The 24723-nt window shown below is 41.6% G+C and overlaps 2 protein-coding genes across 2 annotated transcripts in view; one reads left to right on the top strand and one right to left on the bottom strand.

Annotated features, from left to right (window-relative positions):
• The window catches only part of Pard3b (par-3 family cell polarity regulator beta), a 992131-nt gene that overhangs the window by 697110 nt on the left and 270298 nt on the right, over positions 1 to 24723 (top strand). The window lies entirely within an intron of this gene.
• Positions 20403 to 20913, bottom strand: LOC126508878 (60S ribosomal protein L27a). The gene has a single exon (XM_050154360.1). The coding sequence runs from the start codon at positions 20896 to 20898 to the stop codon at positions 20452 to 20454; it is 447 nt and encodes a 148-aa protein (XP_050010317.1). The 5' UTR covers positions 20899 to 20913; the 3' UTR covers positions 20403 to 20451.

The following is a 24723-nucleotide window of genomic DNA, read 5'->3' as shown; positions in this document are numbered from 1 at the left end:
TGAGCCCAGTAGAGTCACAGGGCCTTACAAGCCTAAGAGGAAGACAAGGAAGCATGATGCAAAGAAATGCAGCATGCTTGCTGTGAAAGTGGGAGAGGGGAAATGAGCCCAGGACTCTGAGCAGCCTGTGTACGCTGGAAAGAACAAGGAAATGATGTCCTCTGGCTAGCCCCTTAATTTTCATCCATATGTGTTATTCAAGCCACTAAGATTGTACTAATTGCTTACAGTATCAACGAAACCAGCACAGTCATTATCATAAGTATTATTACTGCTTTTACAATGCCATGATAATTTATAAGGACAAGTTTCCTCTTTGGGACATTAAAGAAAAAACTATAAACATGATTTAACTGCAGTAATCTGTAAATATGAAAACTCTCAGAGACTCACATGGTCTGTTTCTGAGATTGTCGTCAAGTTAAATCCTGACTGTATTTTTTGTTACATGGCTCCAGGTGTTTCTTGTTCAGTGTGGGGCTGTCTCTTCCCTTCTTCCCAGTACGCTATTTCCACAGAGTAGGAGCCACAGGCCCTGGATTCTCCAGACACACAGCACTTGGCTCTTGCTCCCTTTCACTACTCTAGCAAAATTAAGAGCTGAGAGGTGGGGTTAGATTTTATCTTTGGGATAAAAATAGTAACTGTTTTCCATAGCCTTTTGCATCTGAGCTGGTGAGCATATTGGAGTTACTGCTATATGCACGCTTTCAGCAACAAAGAACACAAAAGCTGTTACCATTAGCCAACAGATTTTGCTTTAATTCTCATCTGTTGTTCAGATGCTATTGACTTAGTTTCTTTCTTATTTAAAAGCGATTGATTGCTCTAAGGTTCTCGCAGAGTTAGATGTGACTTAAATATGCATTATTTTTTCCATTGTCTGCTCTGCTCTAATACATTCCTAAACATGAGCTCTGGTGTAGCTTTTACAGTTAGTCCATGGACAGTGATACCTGGCCAAGGAAGTTAGGGGGGGGGGTTCTTAAATTCTGCCCCTCCCTTATCCTCGAATTGTAATGTGTTAACTGTGGCCTTGTTTTTGCTTCTAAAGAGCCAAGCGTTTTGACTGTGCTGATGTTAGCTGTTCCACTCATGTTGGTGACAGAGAGTGGGAGTGTTTATTCATTAATTCATTATTTCACCCACACCTGTTCCTACTGGAAAGTTATAGGAAGTCAATTCCATTCCTCTTTCCACCCATTGTCTAGTTTGTATATTGTTATGATTTGCTGACTTTAAATTACCTTCTTGCATGAGTCAAGTCTGGCTCTTGAAAGGGTCATGAGTTATTGTGGGAAAAAGCTCAATTCCAGAACCTTCCAACTTTGGCTGTTACTTCATAAACTCTGCTTGCTTGTGGCTGAGAGAGACCTTCCATGGGTTTGCTATCAATCTTTTGCTCAGTTTGATATAGAAATCATGAAAAGGCCAAGTACAGCTCCTTTTCATATCACCTTCTTTTAGTGTTACCAGCTCATCCAAGGGCTCTTCTGCTTGAGTAGAAATCACTAGGCTGACACCATCTGAGCAAGGCTTTACTGGGACTTGTGTTGGGCACAGGGACATGGCATGCAGAATAGCCAGGATCAAAGCTTAGAAGGAAAGGAAGACTCACACAAGCACACAGAAGGCTGCTGAGAAAGAGTGCAGGGTTTTACACACGCCTTCTCAGTACTCTACTCTCGGTGCAGGAATGATCTACACATGCACATGAAAATCACCTGCTCTCTGCTTGTAAGACATGGCAGGTGTGCTCACTGCCCTCAGTGCAGGAAGGCGGTGTGTCTGTTAAGTTCCAGCCTGAATTTGCAAGGCTGGGAGGAAAACGTAGGATGGAGTTAGCAGCTCCTGAATCTGGTCATCAGTGGAAACTGTTTTACCAAAAGCAGCTTGCATTCAGAGAAAAACGTTGATGTGGGACTTGGGATCCCCATTGATCTATCTGTCAAGGTACTTCTTTATTGTTGCTTTATGAACTTGACTTCCTTAGGTATCATGTTCTTCAAGACACTTCTACAGAAAGGCCATTCAAGACTCCAGTGATCAAAGAGCAGAGGTCAAACCTTCAGTAGACAAGTTCCAGGCTGTCAGTCCCAAATATCTTTTGACCATAGTAATATCACCTAGAGTGGAAAAGCCAGAGATTACCCCCTAATTTCTTGGTTGCTTAATAATCTTGTCAATCTCTGTAGTCCTCAAATGAAATTCTTAGTGTTTCTAACAAATCCCTTTATATAACAGCTTCAACTGTCTTCATATGAGAGTTTAGGTCACTTTTTCAAACCCGTGTTTGGGAAACTGAGTGAAAGGCTTGAAGTTGTACAAATTCATTTTCCTTGTCTGTGTGCGTGCACATGTGTGTGCACATGTTTTGTTGTGCGTTCTGGTGTGTGTGTGTGTGTGTGTGTGTGTGGATTGTATGGGGGAGTAAATATCTAGAAGCCAGATGTTGATTCCAAGTGTATTCTTAGTTCCTGTCCACCTTGTTTTTTTCTTGAAACAGGGTCTGTCATTGAACATGGAGCTCACTGACTGAGCTACACTGGAAACCTTACAGGGCACAGGAAACCTCAGCCCTTCCACCCCAGTGCTAGGATTATAGGTGTGTGTCTTTCTTTTCCTGTGTGTGCTGGAGATCTGAAGGCAGTTCCTTGTGCTTATACAGCCAACACTACTGTTGAAGGAGCTGCGGGCTGCGTTCCTGCTGCCCGGCCTCTGGCTGCCTGGCTAGCTTATGCCCCGAAATAACAACACACAAACTGTATTCATTTAAACACTGCCTGGCCCATTTCTATTAATGTGTGTAGCACCCCAAGGTGCGCTTACCGGGAAGATTCTAGCCTACGTCCATCCTGGGTCGGAGCTTCGTCGTGTCTCTCCAGAGAGCAGAGCTATCGAGTCTGAGCTCACTTTCTCTTTCTCCCAGCATTCTGTTCTGTTTACTCCACCCACCTATGTTCTAACCTATAAAATGGGCCAAGGCAGTTTCTTTATTAGCCAATGACCTTCCTCCGTCACACTACTAACTAAGCCATCTCCCCAGCCCTTTAAGTTCATTTCTCTATACCATTTCTAGGCTTTTGTCCTAAAGGAATTATGTCTAGTTAGCTGCTCCTGATAGATTAATAAAGTTTATATCATGCTGGTAGGAAGGTGTTTAAATTTTGTCTACTTTAAAATTTTGTTCACCCATAAAAATTCAACTAATAACATTTATTGACTTCTTCATCTTTGCCAAATACATTCATAATCATTCTATTGTTACTCAACAATAGAATGAAAGGGAGAGAGCAGAGAATATATGCTCAACCGAGAGCGGTTGAGAGGACTGCAGCAGAGCACAGTAGGTGCCAGGGGGAAATGGCAGAGGCGCTGGCATCCTCTCTCCCTGTATCTGTCTGTGACCTAACAGTCTGCATCTGCCCAAGCTTCTTGGAATTTTCAGAAGATATGTTATCTGAAGGGAGCACACCGACACAGAGACCAGTTTACTTTATGCCTTCTTTCTTTCTTTCTTTCTTTCTTTCTTTCTTTCTTTCTTTCTTTCTTTTTCCTTCCTTTTTTAAGCATAAGAATCTACAAAGTTTTTTTGTAAATCAATTTCATGTACAACTATAACAAAAAGCAACCTGTAGAGTACACAAAGAGTGTCTGCAGTACACAAAGTCCTGATGCAGCTGACTTAGACATTCTGAGAGCAGTGGTCTGCAAACCTGAGTGGTGACGTTGATTTGAAGCTCTTTGTATCAGCTCTACTCTTCCCGCATCACGTCTTCTTCACTCAGCTTCAGACGTTGCTTAAGTATCTTTTTCTTTAATCCTAACTTATAAATCATAAAGAAAATTTAAACCCTAGAAGCATAGTTTCTAAGTTTTGCCTATACTAAGGGACACACTTGGTTCATTACGTCCACAAAATTATTACATATATTTATTATATACAACATGTTTTGATAGGTGGAAGCATTGTGAGGTAGTGGTACACACTAACACATGCATAATGTTACCCACTTATCATTTCTGTGTATATAAATATACTTGTGGTTCTTTGAATGTAATTGGCCTCCATAACCTCATAGGGAGTGACACTCTTAGGAGGTGTGGCATTGTTGGAGTAGGTATGGCCTTGTTGAAGAAAGTGTGTTACCACAAAGTCAGGCTTTGGGGTATAATATACGACCGAGCTTGCCCAGTATCTTAGACCACTTTCAGTTGCCTGTAGAGCAAGATGCATTAACTCTCACCTCCTTCTCTAGCACCATGTCTGCCTGCATACCACCACCATGATGATAATGGACTGAACCTCAGAAAATGCAAGCCATCCCCAATCAAATGTTTTCCGTTATAAGTGTTGCTGTGGCCATGGTGTCTCTTCACAGCCATAGGAACCCTAGCTACAACAGCATTTCTCTACAAGTTGCTAGTCTCACCTTCTTGAAATTGGGTGTCCTTCAAGCAACAACATCTCAACCTTCACACCCCTAGCCTCTGGTAAGAGCCACTCTCTTGTTCCCGTGAATTACACTCCTCTATACTGCACTTATCCTTCTGTAAGAACGTGTCCCAAGCTTCTTCATGTTGCCTCTGGCAGGACACAGCTCTTACGTCCAAAGAAGCAGAGTTTATTCGAGAGCCAACTCTGAGTGACCTGGACTCAGAAAACACTGAGCTAGGTTACTTCAGGTTTCACATTCCCCTGTGGAACCAGTTTTATGAAAGTCATAAATCAAAGCCATTTTAAAATAATTTGGTGGGTGCGTTAGAGTGGCGGTTAGAGCAAGATGAGGAGTCGTCCCATAGGCCTGAGATGCTACAGGATGGCATNAGAGAGAGAGAGAGAGAGAGAGAGAGAGAGAGCCTTAGAACAACAAAATGACATTTAAAGGACAAAATTAGTAGGGCCAGCTCTGAGCACCCCGTTACACAGCCAGTGTTCCAGTAATGCTGCTTCCAGTATGTGCCTTAAAGTCCCAGTAGCAACTTTGCCCCTGGACACATTGTAATAAGAGCTGCTGTGCAGCCTTGCTGAGGTTACCTCTATTAGTTACTTTTCTATTGCTGTGATAAAACACTGGCACCAAGACAACTTATAAAAGAAAGTGTTTAATTAGACTTCAAAGAGTTAGAGTCCATAGCAGTGGAAGAAAGGCATGGCGGCGGGAAGAGCCGAGAGCTCACATTTAAAACTACAATCAGGAAGCACTAAGAACGGCAGGCTTCTTTTGAAACCTCAAAGGCCACCCCCAGTTACACATCTCCTCTAACAGGGTCACACCTCCTAATCTTTTAAGAACTCTAGCAACTAGAAACAAAACATTCAAACCTGTGAGTCTTTGGGAGCCATTCTCATTTCTCTAGCAGGTCCAATACCCTAGAAATCATTGGATAATCAAAAATAAAATAAGATTTCAAGTTTGAAGATCAAATCTTTTGTTATTGATTTGTGACTCTCACCTGCAGAAGAAAGACATACGGACAAGCTAAGCAGAAGGGGTGGGCTCCATAAACAGGGGAGGAATGAAGAGAGCAAAAGCAGGGACCGCAAAGTGGATTGGCTACTGCAAGCAGCTTCCTTCCAGAGTGACTGGAGAAGGGACTTCTTCACCATTGTGACTCAAGGTGACAGGACTGCTCTGATTGCTTATTGTGAACCTCCTGATATTTTAAAAACTTGTCCGTTTTGATCTTGTAATACGTATCCAAGTGGCCGTGCTGGTTTTAGTGCACTTCAGGGGCTCAGTCTAAGGCAGTGCCTTTTCTGCTCAGCGTGACTCTAGGCTAGACTATAGTCGAGTGACTCTCCCTTCTGGGCCATCTAGACACTGCCCTTCCTTTGTCACCTTAAATTTTGGAGCCCAGGTATCATTATTATTCTCATCAGATTCCATAAGCGGTTGATGCTGTGGAGATGGCTATGGCTTGTATGCCAATATGAAGGTCAGAATTCAAATCCTCAGAATACACACAAACCCTGGGCAGGTAGTGTAGCAGACTTTCTTGAATTGCCAACCAGCTCCCAAATCAAGACACAGAAACTTATTGTCAACTATGAATGTTCAGACTCTTCTTACACCTGTTTCTAGCTAACTTTTTCTTTTACATCTATTAACCCATTTCTGTTCATCTCTATGCCGCCCCGAGGCTTGTTTACCTCACCTACACACGGTTCATCCTGCCATCCTGCTTTCCATTCCTCTGTGAATGGCTGGCTGGCCCTAGTTGGCTGGCTTTCCTTCTCTTTCTGCCCACAAACCCCATCTATATCTCCATGGACTACCTATTGATCTTTTGGCTTTTTATTAGACCAATCAAGTACCTTAGGCAGGCAAGATGAAACAGCAACACATCTTTACATAGTTAAACACTTATTCTCCAGCACAACGAAATGTAACACATATTTGCTTGAGTAAGCAAATACTCTAGTCCACAACAGCATATCCCTCCTGTGATCCCTGGGGGTGACAGGATCTTCAGTGTGAATCAAATTAGCACATTCTGGGTTCAACTGAGAGATCCTGTCTCTATGTGCAAGGTGAAGAGCAATCAAGGAAGAATTCAGATTCAACTTTGGGCTTTCACATATGTGCACACACATTTACACACTCACTCTCACATACGCACACACACATGCATGCGTGAGTATACATACACTCATGAATGGACAGCATCTATGTACGTATGCATACACTAAGGTAAATAAATATTTAAAATATTTCTAGTAAAGGAAGTCGTAGTCTTGTAATGTAAGCATGTTGGCAATAATTATGACAGTAAATCATGTGAGAAATTTGCCTGTGAAGTTATGGAGTTGAATGGTTGCAAGTTCAGGCTCCGCATGAGGAGGACTTCTGATCTAATTCTCAGCCCCTGCACGCTCCAGCTAGGGAATATTAAGCAAACTAATCTCTTCACTTTAGTTTCTTCTTCTGAAAACTGAGAATATTAATTGGCTCTACTACCACAGTGGAAAATATATTTAATTAATTATATAATCTGCTTAGACCTATGTTTCACAGGTAATATATATTCAGTAATGAACAAAATGTCCCTAAATATTCCCCAGCATCTGTATATGTGTCATTTGACAAGGGAGAATTAAGGTTGCAGAAGGCAGGAGGACGGCAGCTCTGCCACCGGGAGATAAGGCTGCTGTCCTGAGTTTCCTCCATGAGCCCAGTAGAGTCACAGGGCCTTACAAGCCTAAGAGGAAGACAAGGAAGCATGATGCAAAGAAATGCAGCATGCTTGCTGTGAAAGTGGGAGAGGGGAAATGAGCCCAGGACTCTGAGCAGCCTGTGTACGCTGGAAAGAACAAGGAAATGATGTCCTCTGGCTAGCCCCTTAATTTTCATCCATATGTGTTATTCAAGCCACTAAGATTGTACTAATTGCTTACAGTATCAACGAAACCAGCACAGTCATTATCATATGTATTATTACTGCTTTTACAATGCCATGATAATTTATAAGGACAAGTTTCCTCTTTGGGACATTAAAGAAAAAACTATAAACATGATTTAACTGCAGTAATCTGTAAATATGAAAACTCTCAGAGACTCACATGGTCTGTTTCTGAGATTGTCGTCAAGTTAAATCCTGACTGTATTTTTTGTTACATGGCTCCAGGTGTTTCTTGTTCAGTGTGGGGCTGTCTCTTCCCTTCTTCCCAGTACGCTATTTCCACAGAGTAGGAGCCACAGGCCCTGGATTCTCCAGACACACAGCACTTGGCTCTTGCTCCCTTTCACTACTCTAGCAAAATTAAGAGCTGAGAGGTGGGGTTAGATTTTATCTTTGGGATAAAAATAGTAACTGTTTTCCATAGCCTTTTGCATCTGAGCTGGTGAGCATATTGGAGTTACTGCTATATGCACGCTTTCAGCAACAAAGAACACAAAAGCTGTTACCATTAGCCAACAGATTTTGCTTTAATTCTCATCTGTTGTTCAGATGCTATTGACTTAGTTTCTTTCTTATTTAAAAGCGATTGATTGCTCTAAGCCATTTTAAAATAATTTGGTGGGTGCGTTAGAGTGGCGGTTAGAGCAAGATGAGGAGTCGTCCCATAGGCCTGAGATGCTACAGGATGGCATGGTTAGCTCGGAGTTAGTGGGATCCAGTGCTCGGATAAGTTAACAAACTCGAAAAGCATTTCCTCTATTAGTCACGAAATGTTAGTTCTGACACAGAAATGAGCAAGGAATGACTATTTGGAAACCTAAAGCTAGCCCAAGGTAAGTTATAATTAGTCTCCAGCCCTGCAACAATCCGACTTCTCCACATCACTGCAGTTCCAGTCAGTCTCTCCCGAATTCCTGCTCACATGCAAATGGCAGGAGTGTCTCCTTCTTTAATGTTAAATAGTAGTGTGTGTGTGTGTGTGTGTGTGTGTGTGTGTGTGAGAGAGAGAGAGAAACAGAAAGTAAGCATGTTACATTTCCTTTATCCACTTCTCAGCTAAACAAGGCTTAATTTATTTCTGATCCTTGGCAATTATGAATAGTGATGCAGTGATCAGGAGGAGTAGGTGTGTCTTTGATATACTCTTTTCATTTCTATTAAACTTATTTCCAGAAGTGTAATTTCAGCCTCAATATCATTATAGGTTCAATGTTGTAGTAAATCTTTATAATGTTTTCAGTACTAGCCACACCGATCCACATTCCCACCAACAGTAGGCAAGGTCTCACGCTTCTGCGTGGTTTTTCCAGTAATGGTTTCTGTTGGGTTTTGTGTTGTTTCACTTGGGATAAGGGCTCACTCTTTGTGACCCTCCTTTCTCAGCCTCCCAAGTGTTAGGATGGCAAGTGTGTCTCACCAGGGCTTGCCACTACGCTTTTCTCATAACCTCACTCTGAGTTTGAGGTGATGTCTCCCTGTGGTTTGGTGTATCGTTTCCCACATCGTTCATGCACCCAATGCCCATTTGAGCATTTTCCTTTATGAAATTAGAGGCATCTCTCCTTGCTTCCCAGCTTTGGATTTACTCCGGACAGACCCTTTGTCGCAAGCTAAACATACTTGGAGTCCACAAACTTTCCCTTCCCCTATTTCATTTTTCCCAAATTGCTGTTTTGGAATTGAAATGGGCATGGTGCTTTTTCTTTCACCTGAACAGTTCGCATAATAAAGAACAGGAAGAAATGGCATTGCTCAAATCACTCGCTCATTTCTATTTCATATGCTCTGGGCAACCTTTTTCCAAACGTTAACTGTGAACGGTTCTCAAGCTTTGCGTAAGTGCTGGGTGGAAGACCAGACTTGCTGTGCTGAGTACAAATCGGAAGGAGACTCGCCTGGCTGCTCGTTATTTTGTTTCCTTCCTTCCGTTTCATGTGCAATCTCGGTGCAGAGTGTGTGGATGGTCCTGACCCAGATATTTCAGGGCCCATGTTTGCCCTGATGTTGCTCATGAAGATACATTTGGACTTGATTTTGAAGTTGGGTTAGACAGAGACTGAGTACTCGAGTCACCAGGGCATGGCGTGTGTGGTACATTTGTCCTCTCTGTCTTGATCCCATCCTGGTTGTTAAAGGTCTCGTGTACAATGACTGTAATGTGGCCGCAGCCTGTAGTTACCACTTTCCAGAGAGCAGCTGTAAACATCTTCATGAGCATGAAGGGCAGAGCTCCTAGCACAACCAGTCCAATGAAAACTTAACAGTCATCTCCCCAAAGGCAAAGGGGCGGCCATAGGCTAGAGTTCGGGTGCTTTGCTTCATGAGGTTCATACCATTTTAAACATGAAATCTCAAATGAAAAATGAAGGCCAATGCTCTTAATTTGGCTTCAGGTTAGATAAAGGTCTAGACTGAGAGAGGCTGACTGATCAGGATCAAGTTGCTGGATATACTGAACCTGTAAGAAGCATGACTATAGAAGAAAACAGTGTTTTGTGAGCGCTGATTACCGCTGTAAGTGTAGCTGTCATTGTTCTCCTGACTGCCCCGACTGCAAGGGAACCCAGCAGATGTGAAAGCCTGTCAGCATGGAGGACAGTTGTTCTCTTTGTAACTGGATTTCCTCTAAGTTCATCTTGAATTATTTACTTTAGGGGGCTGTGGAGACAGCTCAGTTGTTTGAAATCTGTGCTGTTCTTGCAGAGGACTCAAGTTCAGTTCCCAGAACCTAAGTCCATTAGTTCGCAATCATCCTAACTCTTACTTCTGGGAATCTCACACACACATGCGTGCGTGCACGCGCACACACAAAGACACACACACACAATTAAGCCTAAAAGTAAGTCTTTAGAACATTATTTACTTCATTTTTCACAAAATGAATCATAAAAAATTTGTTTCTTCATTTTGTTAATTTGTCAATTTTTCTTCCAAGCTAAATCCAAATTTAATTTTTTTTTTAACTTTTAAATTCAAGTTGAAAAAGCCATGTCCCTCACTTCTTTCCTTTCCAGTATTACTATCGCAGGTCTAAGCTGGAAATGTACTCTTTATGAGCAGTAGTGTTCAAGCTTGTAATGGAATTGCAAAATAGAGGCTGTAATATTCAGATATTTGGCTTCCATTTAACTCAGTGGTATGATAGCTGATAATATTTATACATTTTCATGTTATACATCTGAGTTTTTATTAGTCTGCAGCTGAGCACAAGAGGGGAATGTCGGCACCATGATGTGAATAGACTGTGGACAGGAAGCGTAAAGGAATGTGTGAACGGGACAAGTGATGAAAGTGATGGAGACATTATCGTGGATAGTCACTAAAATGTTACGTGAAGGTCGATTTTGAATCAAACCCAATCAGGGCAGTTTGTCTAGTGTTTATTACTCAACTAAAAGAAGAACCTGGGACAGAAGGGCTCTCATCAGATGGGCCAAGTACAGACACAGGAGATGCTGGGGTTCCCAGCAGGCCGGATTGTTTGCACTATGACTTTAATAACAATTTTTCTCAGCTCTCAAGCTTGTCTACAAGTGTTTGTTTATCCCTCCGTTTCATGTGTTCCTGTGTTCATGGACAGATCAGGGCCTGTACAGAGTTATTAACATGAAAATGGATGGCTACCTTCTTTTCAGAGTCTGATTGCTGCTCCTTGCTTTCCCTTCCTTCTCTGTGTAATCTTGGTTATTCTGGAGCTCTTGTTTTCCACTGCCCAGCGCGGTAGGGTGATTTGATTTTCTCCTAGTTATCACAATAAATAATGATCACATAGGGTGTCAACTAAAAGGCTTATTTTGTTTAATTAGGGTCCCTTCTGCTCTTAATATGCCTGCACAACTCCCATTGCGTTAATGCAAATGACACAACAGCACTGAAGAAGAATAGACCACTTTATCTCATTCTGGGATAATGAGGTTTAGATTTGTTAGCAGATCAAGAAGAAAGTCCAGTGCTTTAACTTTTAAAGCAATTGATATGCTAAAAAGAACTTTCACGGGCACTAAAATGGAAGGTACACAATCATAAATAAATGTCATTAGCATTTAAGATGAAATATAGTCATTTAAGATGCTAGATTAATAAAATGTAGACAATTTCCTGATGGACCTATTTGCATACTCATGTTAAGTAACTAATAAAGCATACTAACAACAGTTTTATCTGTATATACAAACACTTGAAGTTCCCACTGGGAATGCATTTGCCTAATATGCCTTGCCCCGTGTCCAGCACAATGTCACGTCCTTGTGAGATGTTTGCTTAATACTATTAGGAAATGACATGTTAGGATTTAATAGCTTGTCCGGGATAGGGTAGAATCAGATCTTTGGTTTGCACTTTTTATCTGAAAACTTCAATATAATTTACTAATGTCCACCTTCAATATTCTTGGGACATGAAGGTGTTAAATCGCAGTTTTCCTCACAGATAATTGCAGCACAAAGCAGTCTGCCTAAAGCCACAGCTCAAGCTGATGCTGACGCCAAGATTCCTCCTTCATCACTACTGTCGTGTTAGCCTCCAAAATGTCCTAGACGCTGGCCACCTAGACGCTGTGAATACAAATACCCTATAGAACCATATTTATTTTTGTTATCATTGGATTTTCCTCTCCTAAGGTGACATCAAAATAGTAATTTATTAACATGATCCAGGTCACAATTAAATAAAAAGATTCCAATCTCAAGTACATAACTGTGACTATTCTCACAGAACAAGAAAAGGACTCCTCAGACCAATTAAAAAACAGCTAGGAGATACGTTACTCGAAACAGAAAATACATAGTAGGTGTGTGAACACTATTGGACTCTAGTAGCCACGGATTTAGAGACAGTCCAGTTTGTTTCTCCAACTGATGTCTGCTTTCAACTTCAGCTTCAACACGTTTAAAACCTGATTTGGAATCTGCCTATTGAAGTCCCCAGTTTATGTTGACTTTACTAATCATGTTTGAGGCAATATCAGGAATCCCACGACATCTGGGATGCGTCCTGCCTCCCCAGCCCCACCCACCTACCAGTTAGTTCTTCTGATATGTGAAAAGTTCTGCCTTTCACATCTGGACCATCGGCTCCACTGCCACTCCCATCACTGTAATTTGATTGATTGTTTACAAAGACATTGGTTGAAAACCTCCCCGACCGGTTTGCTCGCTTTCTTCCTTCTCCTTTTCAGTTCATCCTAGCACAGTTATCGTCATCATATACTTAGTAGACACCTCCATGGTAAAATGTAATAGAACATGGTCGCAAAGGGCAGATCTTTTGAAATTTCACTTGTCACAAATCTCAGTGATGCTTGTTTCTAGCCATATGCCCTTGTATCTGAATCTTAAATGTCTTCTCATGGGCTAACAGCTTCCAAGCTTTGATCCCCAGTCCGTGGTGATGTGTTGAAGGCTGTGAAGCCTTTCCAGAGTGGGACTTGGCTGGTGGAAGTAGGTGTCCAGGGATACCTTTGCACGTGACACTTCCTCCTCTGCAGAATGATGGAGGTACCTCTTGCACACACGCTCCCACCACCGTGCCTCTCCCACCTTGATGGACTGAGTGAGATCTTTCTGAAACCATGAGACAGTGTACATCTTTTCTCCTTTAGATCGCCTTAGTTGCATATTTTTCATAACAAAACCATAACTAATATGATCTGCCAACCACGACCTAATCCCTGTGTGTCACTAGCCTCTTTTGTGAAGTAATAATAGTATTCACCTAACGGATCTGCTGTGGGATAAATGAGATGATATACGAAAAAAGAGTTCACACTAACAAGTTCTTAAAATAGAGCCTGTTAGTAATAGTTTGCTGTAGATACTGCTGCCTTACAGTCTGGCAGCATCCCAGAATTGCCTGTTAAACCTACTGAAATGCTACTTCCCCAATTTCATCATTAGAAACTTGAGTTTATTACACTTCATACAGTGGTCTGAGATCTCTGGTGGTTCTGGTGCAGTCAGAACCCACGGTCTTCAGTTGGAAATGGAAGACTCATATAATCCCCAATCTTTACTGACATTCAGTGCCCTCTTTGTTCTTGGCCAGATTTATGCATCATCACTTTTTGCTTTTTCTTTCTACAAACCCTCCACTCTAACCAGATTAGTTTGTTTCACAGATGGTACCTTCCCTTAAAATGATCTTCTTCCTAGCCCGATTCAGGCTTCAGAATCTCCCCTCAAGCCTCGTTTATGAATCTGCGTTTCTTGAGCCTTCATTTCTCTCCCATCAAGATTCCTTCTCAATGCTAGACTTTTCTTCTTCAGGTATTCCCATGGCTTGGCTGGATTTTCTATTTCAATTTCCCATGTCTGCCTCGTGTTCTCGATGGTGATGGATTCCTTTAAGCAAAGTAAGGCCCTCACGGTGCTTTTTTATTGTGTTGTTCTTTAATAGGCTTTTGTTCATTGACTTACTAGCTGGTATAGTGTGCTAATTGGAGTGGGCTTATTTGGATATTGCTGTGTTGTGCCCTTTAGTCATCCTGGATAATAGAATTGAAATTAATGAAAACAGTGGTTCCAAAATGACAGAGCGAGTAAGCAGCACTGGGACTATCTTTATTTATTTATTTACTTATTTTTAATTTCTCTTTGAAGAAAAGGTTGAAAGATGAACTGGCAATAGCAATGAACTGTTTCCCATGTCTACTGAGGACAGTCGTAGAGAAAATGAGGCAAAATTGCTCTGGGGGAAAAATGAGGTTAGCTACAGCAAGGAGGGTGGCTGTTAAGCGCTGGAAGGAGGTTTGTGAACATGTTGTAGGACTGATGCCTCCTCCCCCCACCACCAGGTCTGCAAAGGAAATAAGAAAAAATAATCATCTAAAATGGTGTGAGAAAAAGTGCTTATTAGTTTATTACTGAAATATCTACTGAATACTACTCAGGGGAAACCCAGAAAAAACAAGCAACATGGTGCCCATGCTTAAACTCGCCATCTAATTAAGATGACCTATAAATAGGAGATTATTAGTGATCAAACAGGATTTATAATTCAGAGCTAATTTTGAGGTTACAACCGTAGTCAGGTCAGATTTTATCAACTTCATCTCTAGTATCCCCTCCCGGAAGAAACTTCTAAGTAGAGCGGATCAATCCCCAGGCCCTTCTGAGATAACCTGGCCAAGGTCACTGAAGGAACCTGCACGTAGGACACAGAGAACACATTGTGGTGTGCTTCCAACCAACCTTCTATTGTCACATGGCTTTCATCGACTCAGCAATGCCCAGTTGCCTGGTAAATGCCAATCCGGAGCTTGGCTGGGTAAGTCGGGTGTGCCCCAAGGCTCCAGTCTGTCTTCAACGTGTGGAGGGCATGGAGAGTTGGTCGTGACAGAGCTGTGCACCTGCTGAGCCCTTTCAAGATCCCCGGATCTATGAGCTCGCTAGACCACTTGCAGCATACCTGGTGAACGTACGACACAGGTGTGTGCTCTGCTGTGTGACCTCAGACATTCTGCATCGCCAGAGAGATGAATACCTCTGTCCACTGCGTCAAGGCACCAAGTGTCCTGATGGCCATCTGTGTCCTCGCCATTAGCCAAAACTGATGATAAGAGTGACGGGTCTGTGGGGCTGCAGAGAGAAGTGTTAGCTGGATGAAAAGCGGACTTTATAATAATGAACTGAGGAAAGCTACCCTCTACATCTGTGAATATTTGCAGTACCAGAATTGGGGTGGCATTGATTCTCAGTGTGTCCTTTGTTCAATAAATAATAGTGAACAACTCACCTTGGTTTGAGACTAAAAATTCCTCCTCTAAGAAGATTTTCTCCTTAAGCAAGGCAGGAAAGTGGATCCCTTTCATCTTTATTGGCAATTCCATATGCTCTGTCCTCTCTCACCTCAGTTTTCCAGTTTGGGCCTAGATGCCACTCTAATACCATAAAAATTCCTCAAAAAATGAAAGAATAAGACCCGAGCCTCATGTTAAATATTATGTTTACAATTTTAAATTATGAATTGCAATCATCTAAAAGCAAACTTGACCAAATCCTTCCGTTTCTTCTGTTAATTTTTTTTTTCTTTCTTTAACCTTGGCCATCATCCAGTCTCCTAAGATTCTCCTCACATTCAAAACATCCTCATAGCTCTGGAAATCAAAGTCAAAATATCTCCACAGAGAAAAAGTCAAACCAGCACCCCCCGGCCAACAGAAGAATCCTCACAAAGGAACTGCATCCAGTTCGGAACCCTGGAGGGAGAGAGCTGGAGGCAATGTGGACCAGATAATGGTAGCAGCTTTGATTACAGGCAGAATCACCAAGGAACAGTAAAAACCCCAATTCTGCAGCTTTTAGTGTTAGTTCCTCCCACTGATAGGTTTCTTCTCCCCCAGGGACTATAATTTTCCACTTTAAATTTGAACTCTAGTCAATGGATAGCAAAAAAAAATCAATATCACAGATTTGTCCTGCTTTCCTTTTGCCTCCTGGAATTTTCAGAGTGTGGGGAGGAACAGTTTTTATGATAAAAGCAAACCGTAAAGTGGGAAAGGTGGCTTTGACCAGTGTTCTGGGACTTGACCTACACTGTCGAGACCAGACCATTAATGTCATCTCCTCAGCTCTTCTCTGCATGTCTTCATCCCCTAAGTCTTTGCAAGGGTCAGATGCGCAGAGCTGTGAGGGCCCTCTACAAAGCGCAAGGCCTTTGGCAAGTTAATTTCTTGTTACTAAAACATTTTCCCTTCTGCATCCTGTTTTCTCCTTAATTTTGATTTCTTTTTAATTACAGATTATTTCTATATAGTTTAACATAGGGTGGCGGTAGGAGAGAAAGTCCACAAGGAATCCACAAAAACAAAACTAAAGAGTAATGTTTAAAAAGCTTTATGGGGGAGATGCTTCTGAGACTGTGACAAATATGTAAACACACAGAAAAAATTATTCCAAGAAATTCCAACATGGTCACACAGTAAGCTTTTGTCATTTATAGGATGATTGTGCCTCCTTCCCTGGGCGGTCAGCCCTTGGGTCAGTTGGCACCTTGACAGGGCCAACAGGCTTCATAGTGCAGCCTTGGGCTGGACCCGATCACCTTACACTTGGGTTGGATGCAGTCTCGAACCTCTTTTTTTCCAATTGGTTTTTAAGTTGCTAATAATACAGGAACAAAACTATGACTTAGGCAATTTTTCATGCTCTCAGTACCTCTGCCTCTTCCATGTTTCCCCTCCACCGTCTCAGTGTCTTATCGTGGGTGCAACCCTGCTTTCCAATTCCCATGATCCTGATCTGAACTCAGCATGGACATTGTTCCTCTGTGGTCTCGCCCTAATCACGCTCAGCTTGACTGAGGCTCATCTTACATCTTGTGTCTGGAAGTACAACTGCAGAAGTCAGTCATGCTAAGAAGGTGAGCTGAGCAACCTTGACTCTAAGCCATTCCCTCTCTACTGTCTTTACCCTGGGACCCACCCAGGAACACCGTGCAGGACACTGTCTCCTGTGGAGGGCACACTTTGCATCATGTCTTCTTACACCAGAGCTCTAGAATGGGAGAGCTTGGTTCACAGTTACGGGGCCTCTTTCTTTGAATTTGCTGTGCCCTATCTGAAGTTCAGATGCCTATTTGTCCTCTGCGCTCCTCCCTACCACAGCCTGTTTGTAGCGGACAGAATCATCCCGCATAGTGAGGTTCCAGATTGCCTGACTGACATCTCAAGTTGAGCCCCTTTGCCATTATTTATCCTGCTGTGAATTTCATCTAATCCCTCACGATGATCTTACGTAGTGTGAGCCATGTCCAGCACTACACATGCTACCTGCTCATTGCCCTCTACTGTAGAGAGTTCACAGGATATCACGGAATTACTCAGTTCTGAGAAGTTCTATAACGATCAGTTTCTACTTACAGAAGATTCCATTGGTTGACATGACATGTAAATGACAATATTTTTCTTTTGCCCTAAAGCTTTTGAAATCTCAAGCATTAATGCCACAAGAAATAACTCAGCCCTGGAAATACTATATACTTGTGGCAGTAGGATCTCTCTTAATTTTGGAAGTACGGGTTAAAATGTGTTAATAAAACTCTGCTCTTCTGCTTTGCATCTCAAGTGTTAAGTTTAAATCTAGCCGTCAGTCACATACTATTCCATAAGAGATGTATCAACATAGAGAGAGATCGTAGTAGGTTAGAGTATGTGATGGAAATTCTAATAGACTGTTTAACGATAATATGGCAGGCAGATTCCGTTTTAATCATCATTGTCATTAATGACTATCAACAGTGATGATAAGATGTTCTTGTCTTTGTGAATTATGATTTATGACTGGCACAGCAGTCACTCTGAAGTATATTTATTTTACAATATAGACACTGATTAAATGCACATAGCATCTCAAATACAGGTGACATTTGAAGTCAAAATTATTACAGAGACACAAACCATTCATTTAAGCTCTTGCTTTGAAAATGTGTCTCTGTGGAGAGTTAATGGAACAAAGTCTATCCCCAGTAAGTTGTTTCTGTTAACTGGTACCCCACACCAAGGGAAAGTTGCCTCCTTTGTCAGACCATGATACTATCTTGTGGAAAGCTCTAAAAGGAGAACATTCCCTTAAATATGCAAATGCTCTAGGTCTCTCAAAAATACATATTTTCCTAGGGTAAAACTTTTTTATTGCTTTGGTTCTCAGCCACAGTTCTTCCTACTTTCCATGAAAATCTCGCCTCCTAGCCTAACAGTCTGCTCAGCAAGTAGATATTAAGTAATAGCTGATGCCTGAGTGTAGTTTAGGGTGTATTGCTGCTTGTTGCCGACAGTGACTTTACACAAATGTTCGAGTCTTGATGGTTCCCTTACAAGAGTGAAGCCAATGGTAATTGTTTCTAGAGTATTCTTCTACTCTGTATCCATGGTTTATTTATCTACTCCTCTTATTTACTTGCTTTAATTGCAGAGTTGAAATATTTAAAACATTTTATTGTAAAGCAGACTTTAGACTTAGAGAAAAAGTTACACACATGGCACAAAGATTTTTTTTTTTAGATGCCTGTTTGTTTTCTAATGAGAGAGAAAGGGAGGATTTTAGTGGGTGAGAAAGTGGGGGTGATCTGGGAAGATTTGGGAAGAGGGGAAACCATAATCAGAATATATTATGTAAAAGTAAATCTATTTTCAACAAGAAATAATAATGGTACAAGGAACTGCCTCATCCCCTTCACACAGACTGTTACTGTTTAGATAGTAACACTTCCGTAGATCAGCCCCATTGATGGAGTGTTCTTTCCCTCTCATTCCATCTTTCCCTTGGTTACTCATTCCTTCCTCTCCCCTGCCCTTCCAGTTGCTTCCCCTCCTCTCCTCTCTCCACTCTTTTTCTCTCCCTTTCCTTCCTTCTTTCTCCTTCTCTCCCACCTTATCTGCCTCTCTTCTCCTCTATGTGTAGATCCGTGTGTGCGTGTGCGTGTGCGTGTGTGTACGTTCCTACATGCCTTGTTTCTTCATTATTCCAGGGAGGTTGCAAACATAGGTCCTCTTTATTACTCACTGTACTCTGGAGCCTACATCTGAAGGTAACATCACTATGTAATTTTTATTTATTTATTTATTAAAGATTTCTGTCTCTTCCCCGCCAATGCCTCCCATTTCCCTCCCCCTCCCCCAGTCAAGTCCTCCCTCCCTCGTCAGCCCAAAGAGCTATCAGGGTTCCCTGCCCTGTGGAAAGTCCAAGGACCACCCACCTCCATCCAGGTCTAGTAAGGTGAGCATCCAAACTGCCTAGGCTCCCACAAATCCAGTACGTGCAGTAGGATCAAAAACCCATTGCCATTGTTCTTGAGTTCTCAGTAGTCCTCATTGTCTGCTATGTTCAGCGAGTCCAGTTTTATCCCAGGTTTTGTCAGACCCAGGCCAGCTGGCCTTGGTGAGTTCCCAATAGGACATCCCCATTGTCTCAGTGTGTGGGTGTACCCCTAGCCATAAATACAGGACATTGAGCCTATAATTTGTGATCCTAGAGAAGCTAAATAAGAAGGAGAACCCAAAGGAAAACATATAGGCATCCTCCTGAATATTAACCTTCATCAGGCGATGAAAGGAGACAGTGACAGAGACCCACATAGGAGCACCGGACAGAAATCTCAAGGTCCAAATCAGGAGCAGAAGGAGAGAGAGCACGAGCAAGGAACTTAGGACCACGAGGGGTGCAGCCATCACTATGTAATTTTATCCCATGCATTTCAAGTAACGAGCTGAACTAAATTCCTCCTAAAGTTAGGAACATTAAAAACTGCAAAAGAAGAAAGGTGTTGACCTGAGGTACGATTCCATATCAGGGAAAGTAGAATGTGTTGTCCTTTTATTTTTGTAGGTCTATATTATCACCAATTAATCTAAAGGCTAAATGAAGTCAGCGCTGACTTCTGACAAAGGAGAGTATGTTTCCAAGAATGGGGTGTATTTCTCAGACAGTGACTGAGCCTTCAAAAGCAAGACCTCTGCAAATAGGTGCAAACATCTCATCCATGTGATACGGCCTCATTAACCATTGAATTTAGTGTAATGTGCTTGAGGGTGGTGGTGAATAGGAAAATGTCCTGCTTATTACTATCATTATTATTAAAATTATACTGCAGAAAGCTCCTTGGAAATCTAATATCTTTCACTCAGACATTCTTCGTTCCAAATGATTTATTGATAAGGCTGAAGAGAGGGCTGGGCAGTCATATGGGTCTCTTATGACCTGGGGCCTTTTTCTCTCATTTTTTGTTCCTTTGAAATAAAAAAAAATGTGCAAAGATAAATTCACTGAGCTGGTTACTGTGGAATTAGTTCATCTAAGACATTTGTAATTTGCCTGATCAAGAGAAGCACTCTAGGAAAATAGAGTCTTTGTTTACATCTGTTAGGTATTCAAGGCATGTTGTGTTAAAGGGGAACACTTCAGGGTACCTTATGTTAGAGGAGAATACCTCAGGGTCGCTTACATCAGAATGGGAGCATGTCATATCATGCCATGTGTTGTTGTTTTTTTGTTTGTTTGTTTGTTTTTTTCCACTTGGAAAGTGTTAGCATTTAATTGGCCTCCCTGAGTGGCTTCAAGCCACCAGAACACAGGCACCTCCAACACCCTTTATCTTCTCTTCAGCTCTTCTGCTGAAAAATTTGGCTTTCACGATGACAGGCTGCTTAGGGAGCTTTCCCTTCCCCAGAACTTTGTAGTAGCCCGATCGCACGACATCAATGATGGGAGCAACTCCGGTCTTGTTCTTGGCAGCGTTGACTCGGGTCTGCTCACTGACCAGCGTCCACAGTTTATCCAGGTTGACAGTCGGGCAGAAGCTCTGGTTCCTCTTTAAGTGGTAATGCCTCATCCCAACTTTCCCGAAGTAACCTGGATGATATTTGTCGAAGTTTATCCTGTGATGATGCATGCCTCCAGCATTCCCGCGTCCTCCTGGATGCTTGCGGTGTTTACCGATGCGGCCATGGCCGTGGCTCACGTGGCCCCGGAGTTTCCGGGTCTTCCTCAGTCTGGATGGCATGGTGGTGGCAGAAAGGAAAGAGGGCCCATGTGTTTTTAAAAAAAGATGAAGTGGAATAGTGTAGCGTGAATATAGACAGTTGATGGTGTGGGGACAGAAATTTGTTGTGGCTCAGCACTTAAATAAATCTCTAATTGGCCAAAGATTCATTTCAGCTATTAAAGAACTTGGGGGAAGGGTTATCATAGGGAAGAGTTATAGCCCTGTCCCTAAGTTATGTGAAGACAAATGACCACAGGTTGTTGAATTTTCCCATATTACTTACTAAAGATAGTTAAACTCTCAATCAGACAAAATTCATGAAATAACATCAACAATCTGAATCCCTCTGTTCTCTCTGCTTGTCAAAGTTTAATTAGTTACAGCTAGGAAATCTGCTCTGCTCTGGGAAGTCGAACATGTCTTTGAAAACCTAAGCCTCAAACACCCTGCAAATTAAGGTTAGTGCAACTTTATGAAGCATGTTAAAACCTTTATCTAGAAGGAGGGGTGTGTGTGTGTGTGTGTGTGTTCTTGAAGACACACTCTGGCCTGCACACATACATATACACACACATGTATGTATGTATGTATGTATGTATGTATGTATGTATGTGCATGCATCCATGCATATCCATATTTTAAAAGGAATTTAGTGTGTTTTGACAAGGTCTGTAGCTAAAGAGTTTAGAACAGTTCTCTGCTTGAAGCCAGCTTGTGTGGAGACAGTCGCATCCTCTCCCTGACGCAGAGACTGTATATTTGGACTCTCTTGCTCCTTTCACTAATTCCTCTGCCATTAAGCCCTGGGAGAGATCACCTCTGTAGTGAGGAAGAGAGTGTAGTCAGCGACAGAAGGAATGGTGGGACAATTCATCTCAAAGTCTCCATGTGTCCTCGGCCTCCTCAGGTCAAACTCCCGTATGCCTATAGGTACAGCCATGAAGTCACATAATGAGTTGCTTATTAAGGGTTTTATTTTTTTTCAAATTTGTAATCTTTCTACATTCTTGATAAACTCGCCGAATGAAAGCCAAATGTTTAAATGCTTTTTTCCACCTGAGATTTTCTGAATATCTTCAGTTCTGAGATTTTTTTTTTCTCTTTTCACCTTCAACTTTTACAATATAGGCTAACAGAGTTTCCTTTTACTTTGGATAACTCCTTGAGTTTCATTCCCTAGGACCCCACTGCGTGCTTCTTTTGTCACAGTCCTTATACTAGATCTAGACTGTGATATCAAATCTGGACATTAGGTATTGCTCTATTGTATTTTATGTTACTGAAGAAAAAAGTATTTTGTTTGAGACCTATTGCATCTATACAAGAAATCATTCTATAAATGTATCATTTCTACACATTTTAAAATCTTTAACATGAGAGTACCTAAAATAAAAAGTGACAACACTGCTCAGTGTGCTAGGACCTACCTACAATCCCAACACTCGGGAGATGGATGCAGGAAGAGTATGAGTTGGAAGCCAGCCTGAGCTACTCAGCAAGTTTAAGTATAGCCTGAGCTACATGGAAAGAACCTGTTGCAATAAACAAAATGTTAGGCATATATCTCAGGAAAGATCACTTGCTTAGCATTGTAAAACTGGTTATGATACATACCCCAACCACCAAAGAAGTGGATATATAAAACATGTAGAATTTGCAGGTATAATTTTGGTGCTATAGACAAATAATTTAGGCTTGACCTTCTAAAGCACTTGTTTTTGTTTTTGATTTTATTGTTTACAAGCTCAAGACTGTCCTATTTGATAGCAACTAATATTAAGAAAGTACTAGCAATTTCCTGTTTTTGAAAAGTTGAGCAGTTAGAAGTTTAAAGGCAGTTGTAATTTAAGGTAACAAGTTTTCTTTTAAAATTAATAATATTTACCAGGCAATGGTTTACTGTGGGACAATGATGATCTTGTAACCTGTAAAAATCTGTCACTTGCATTGGTTTTTACAAACACAGATTGGTCATTAGCCAGGCAGGAAGTATAGACTGGGCAGCCAGAACAGGAGAATTCTGGGAAGAGGAAAGGCTCAGTCTGCAGTCGTCACCAGTGACAGAGGAAGCAAGATGAGAATACCTCACTGATAAAGGTACCAAGCCACGTGGCTAACACAGACAAGAATTATGAGTTAATGTAAGAGTTAGTTAATAAGAAGCCTTAGCTAATAAGCCAACCAGTTTATAATTAATAGAGACCTCTGTGTATTTCTTTGGGACTGAACAGCTGTGGGAGTGGGCAGTACAGAAACCTCTGTCAACAGTTGTTGTAGACACCTTTATTACCAATACTGGGGAGCAGAGGCAGGCAAATCTCTATGAGTTCAAGGTCACTGTTGACTATAGAGCAAGTTCCAGGAAACACAGCTACAAAGAGAAATCTATCTTGACAAATCAAAGAATAAGGGAAAAAAATAATAATACTCAATACAAATTGCTTCATTTTCACCTTTACCACAAACAGATTCATTTTCCCCTTTACTATTTCCTCCTTCTTCTTCACTGATATGTCTCTGCCCCTGGAAAAGTCAGCAGTCAGCCAGAGTCCTCGTGTGGTTTTCAGCCCTTGCTCATGACCTCGGTGTTATAGGAGTAATCAGTAGCCTGCTCTGTGCCCTTCTCCCTTGCCACCAGAAGCCAGTTGGTACCGAGATCCATGAATTACTTATTTCTAAGAGTAAAAGCTCTTTTTTTGCCACCTTCACTGAACTTCCTTAGTTCAGATTTTCTTAATTTCTCCCCAAATGAAAGCAGTGATTTTTTTTTCTCCTCTGCCAATAATGCTGCTATTTCATTTCCCCAAACATCAATCTGATTTTCTGCCAATTTTCTTTTCCAAAGTTTTATAGTGTCTTTGCAAGTTTATATTTTGGGGATGCCATTCCGTGCCCCATGTTTATTCTGTCATGTAACCATAGATAGGAATGTACCATGTAAGCACTGAGTCGGTCAAAGTTTGTTGGATTTTCTTTCTATGACTTACAAGTCAAATACACTTTCCCAGCCTTCCACCTTTACTGTTTCCATAGCCACTCAGGAATGCTTAAAATGCTGGACACACAGATCCCCTATTTGGAAAGCGTTGCTGATAACTCTGTCTTCAGATGTAATGCTGGCAAGATAGGCAACTGATAGAATTCCATGATATTCAACAGTTACACATCCTGTATTGGGACAAGAGCTTGTGTGGTCCCACCTTGAAGCCATCTGGCTAGAGAGAGGGTTGTTGAATTTCATAGTCTGTTATTTAATTTGTTTTCTATTAGTAGGGACAATAAACACAAACACATGACATCATCTTAGACTCCATTGCCTGTGCCACTTAACGTGAGAAATCACATTCCCTTTTATGGAGCTCTAAATCTGAGGAATAGGGCCTGTGGAAACTGCCTAATTTGTTGATTTGCATGTGAAGTATGTCATTCCCAGTGGGTGATGAAACTGATTTGGCATGTCACTTCTTAGCTCTTGGGGATAACCGTTGTTAGTTCCTGCTGCTGTAACAAAATAGATTTAACCTTTATTATAGCTCCTATTTGAAAATTACTATTAAAAACTGTATGCTGGAGAGATGAGTGTTTGCAAAGACAGGTGCATTTCATGTAGAGGAGTAGAATGCAAGGACACTAAGTCTTAGTGGCATTTTATGTTCTACCAATGTACTTAGCCACAACTTCCTCAGCCGCCTAAGCTAAAGTAAACAAGAATCATATTCCATTAGAGACACAATTTGACAATTGAATTTGGGGGGTGAACTTTTGGTATCCATTGAAAGAATTGGCTCCAACCTCAGAGGCAGGGTTAATCTTCTTAGGGCTTCATTGTGTGGGAAGGAAACA

This window comes from Alexandromys fortis, unplaced genomic scaffold, assembly GCF_014885135.2.
Source record: "Alexandromys fortis isolate MF-2015 unplaced genomic scaffold, M_Fortis_MF-2015_v1.1 scaffold_40, whole genome shotgun sequence".
Classification (NCBI taxonomy): domain Eukaryota; kingdom Metazoa; phylum Chordata; class Mammalia; order Rodentia; family Cricetidae; genus Alexandromys; species Alexandromys fortis.
The sequence above is the reverse complement of the archived record's forward strand: the minus strand, read 5'-3'. Positions and strand labels throughout refer to the sequence as shown.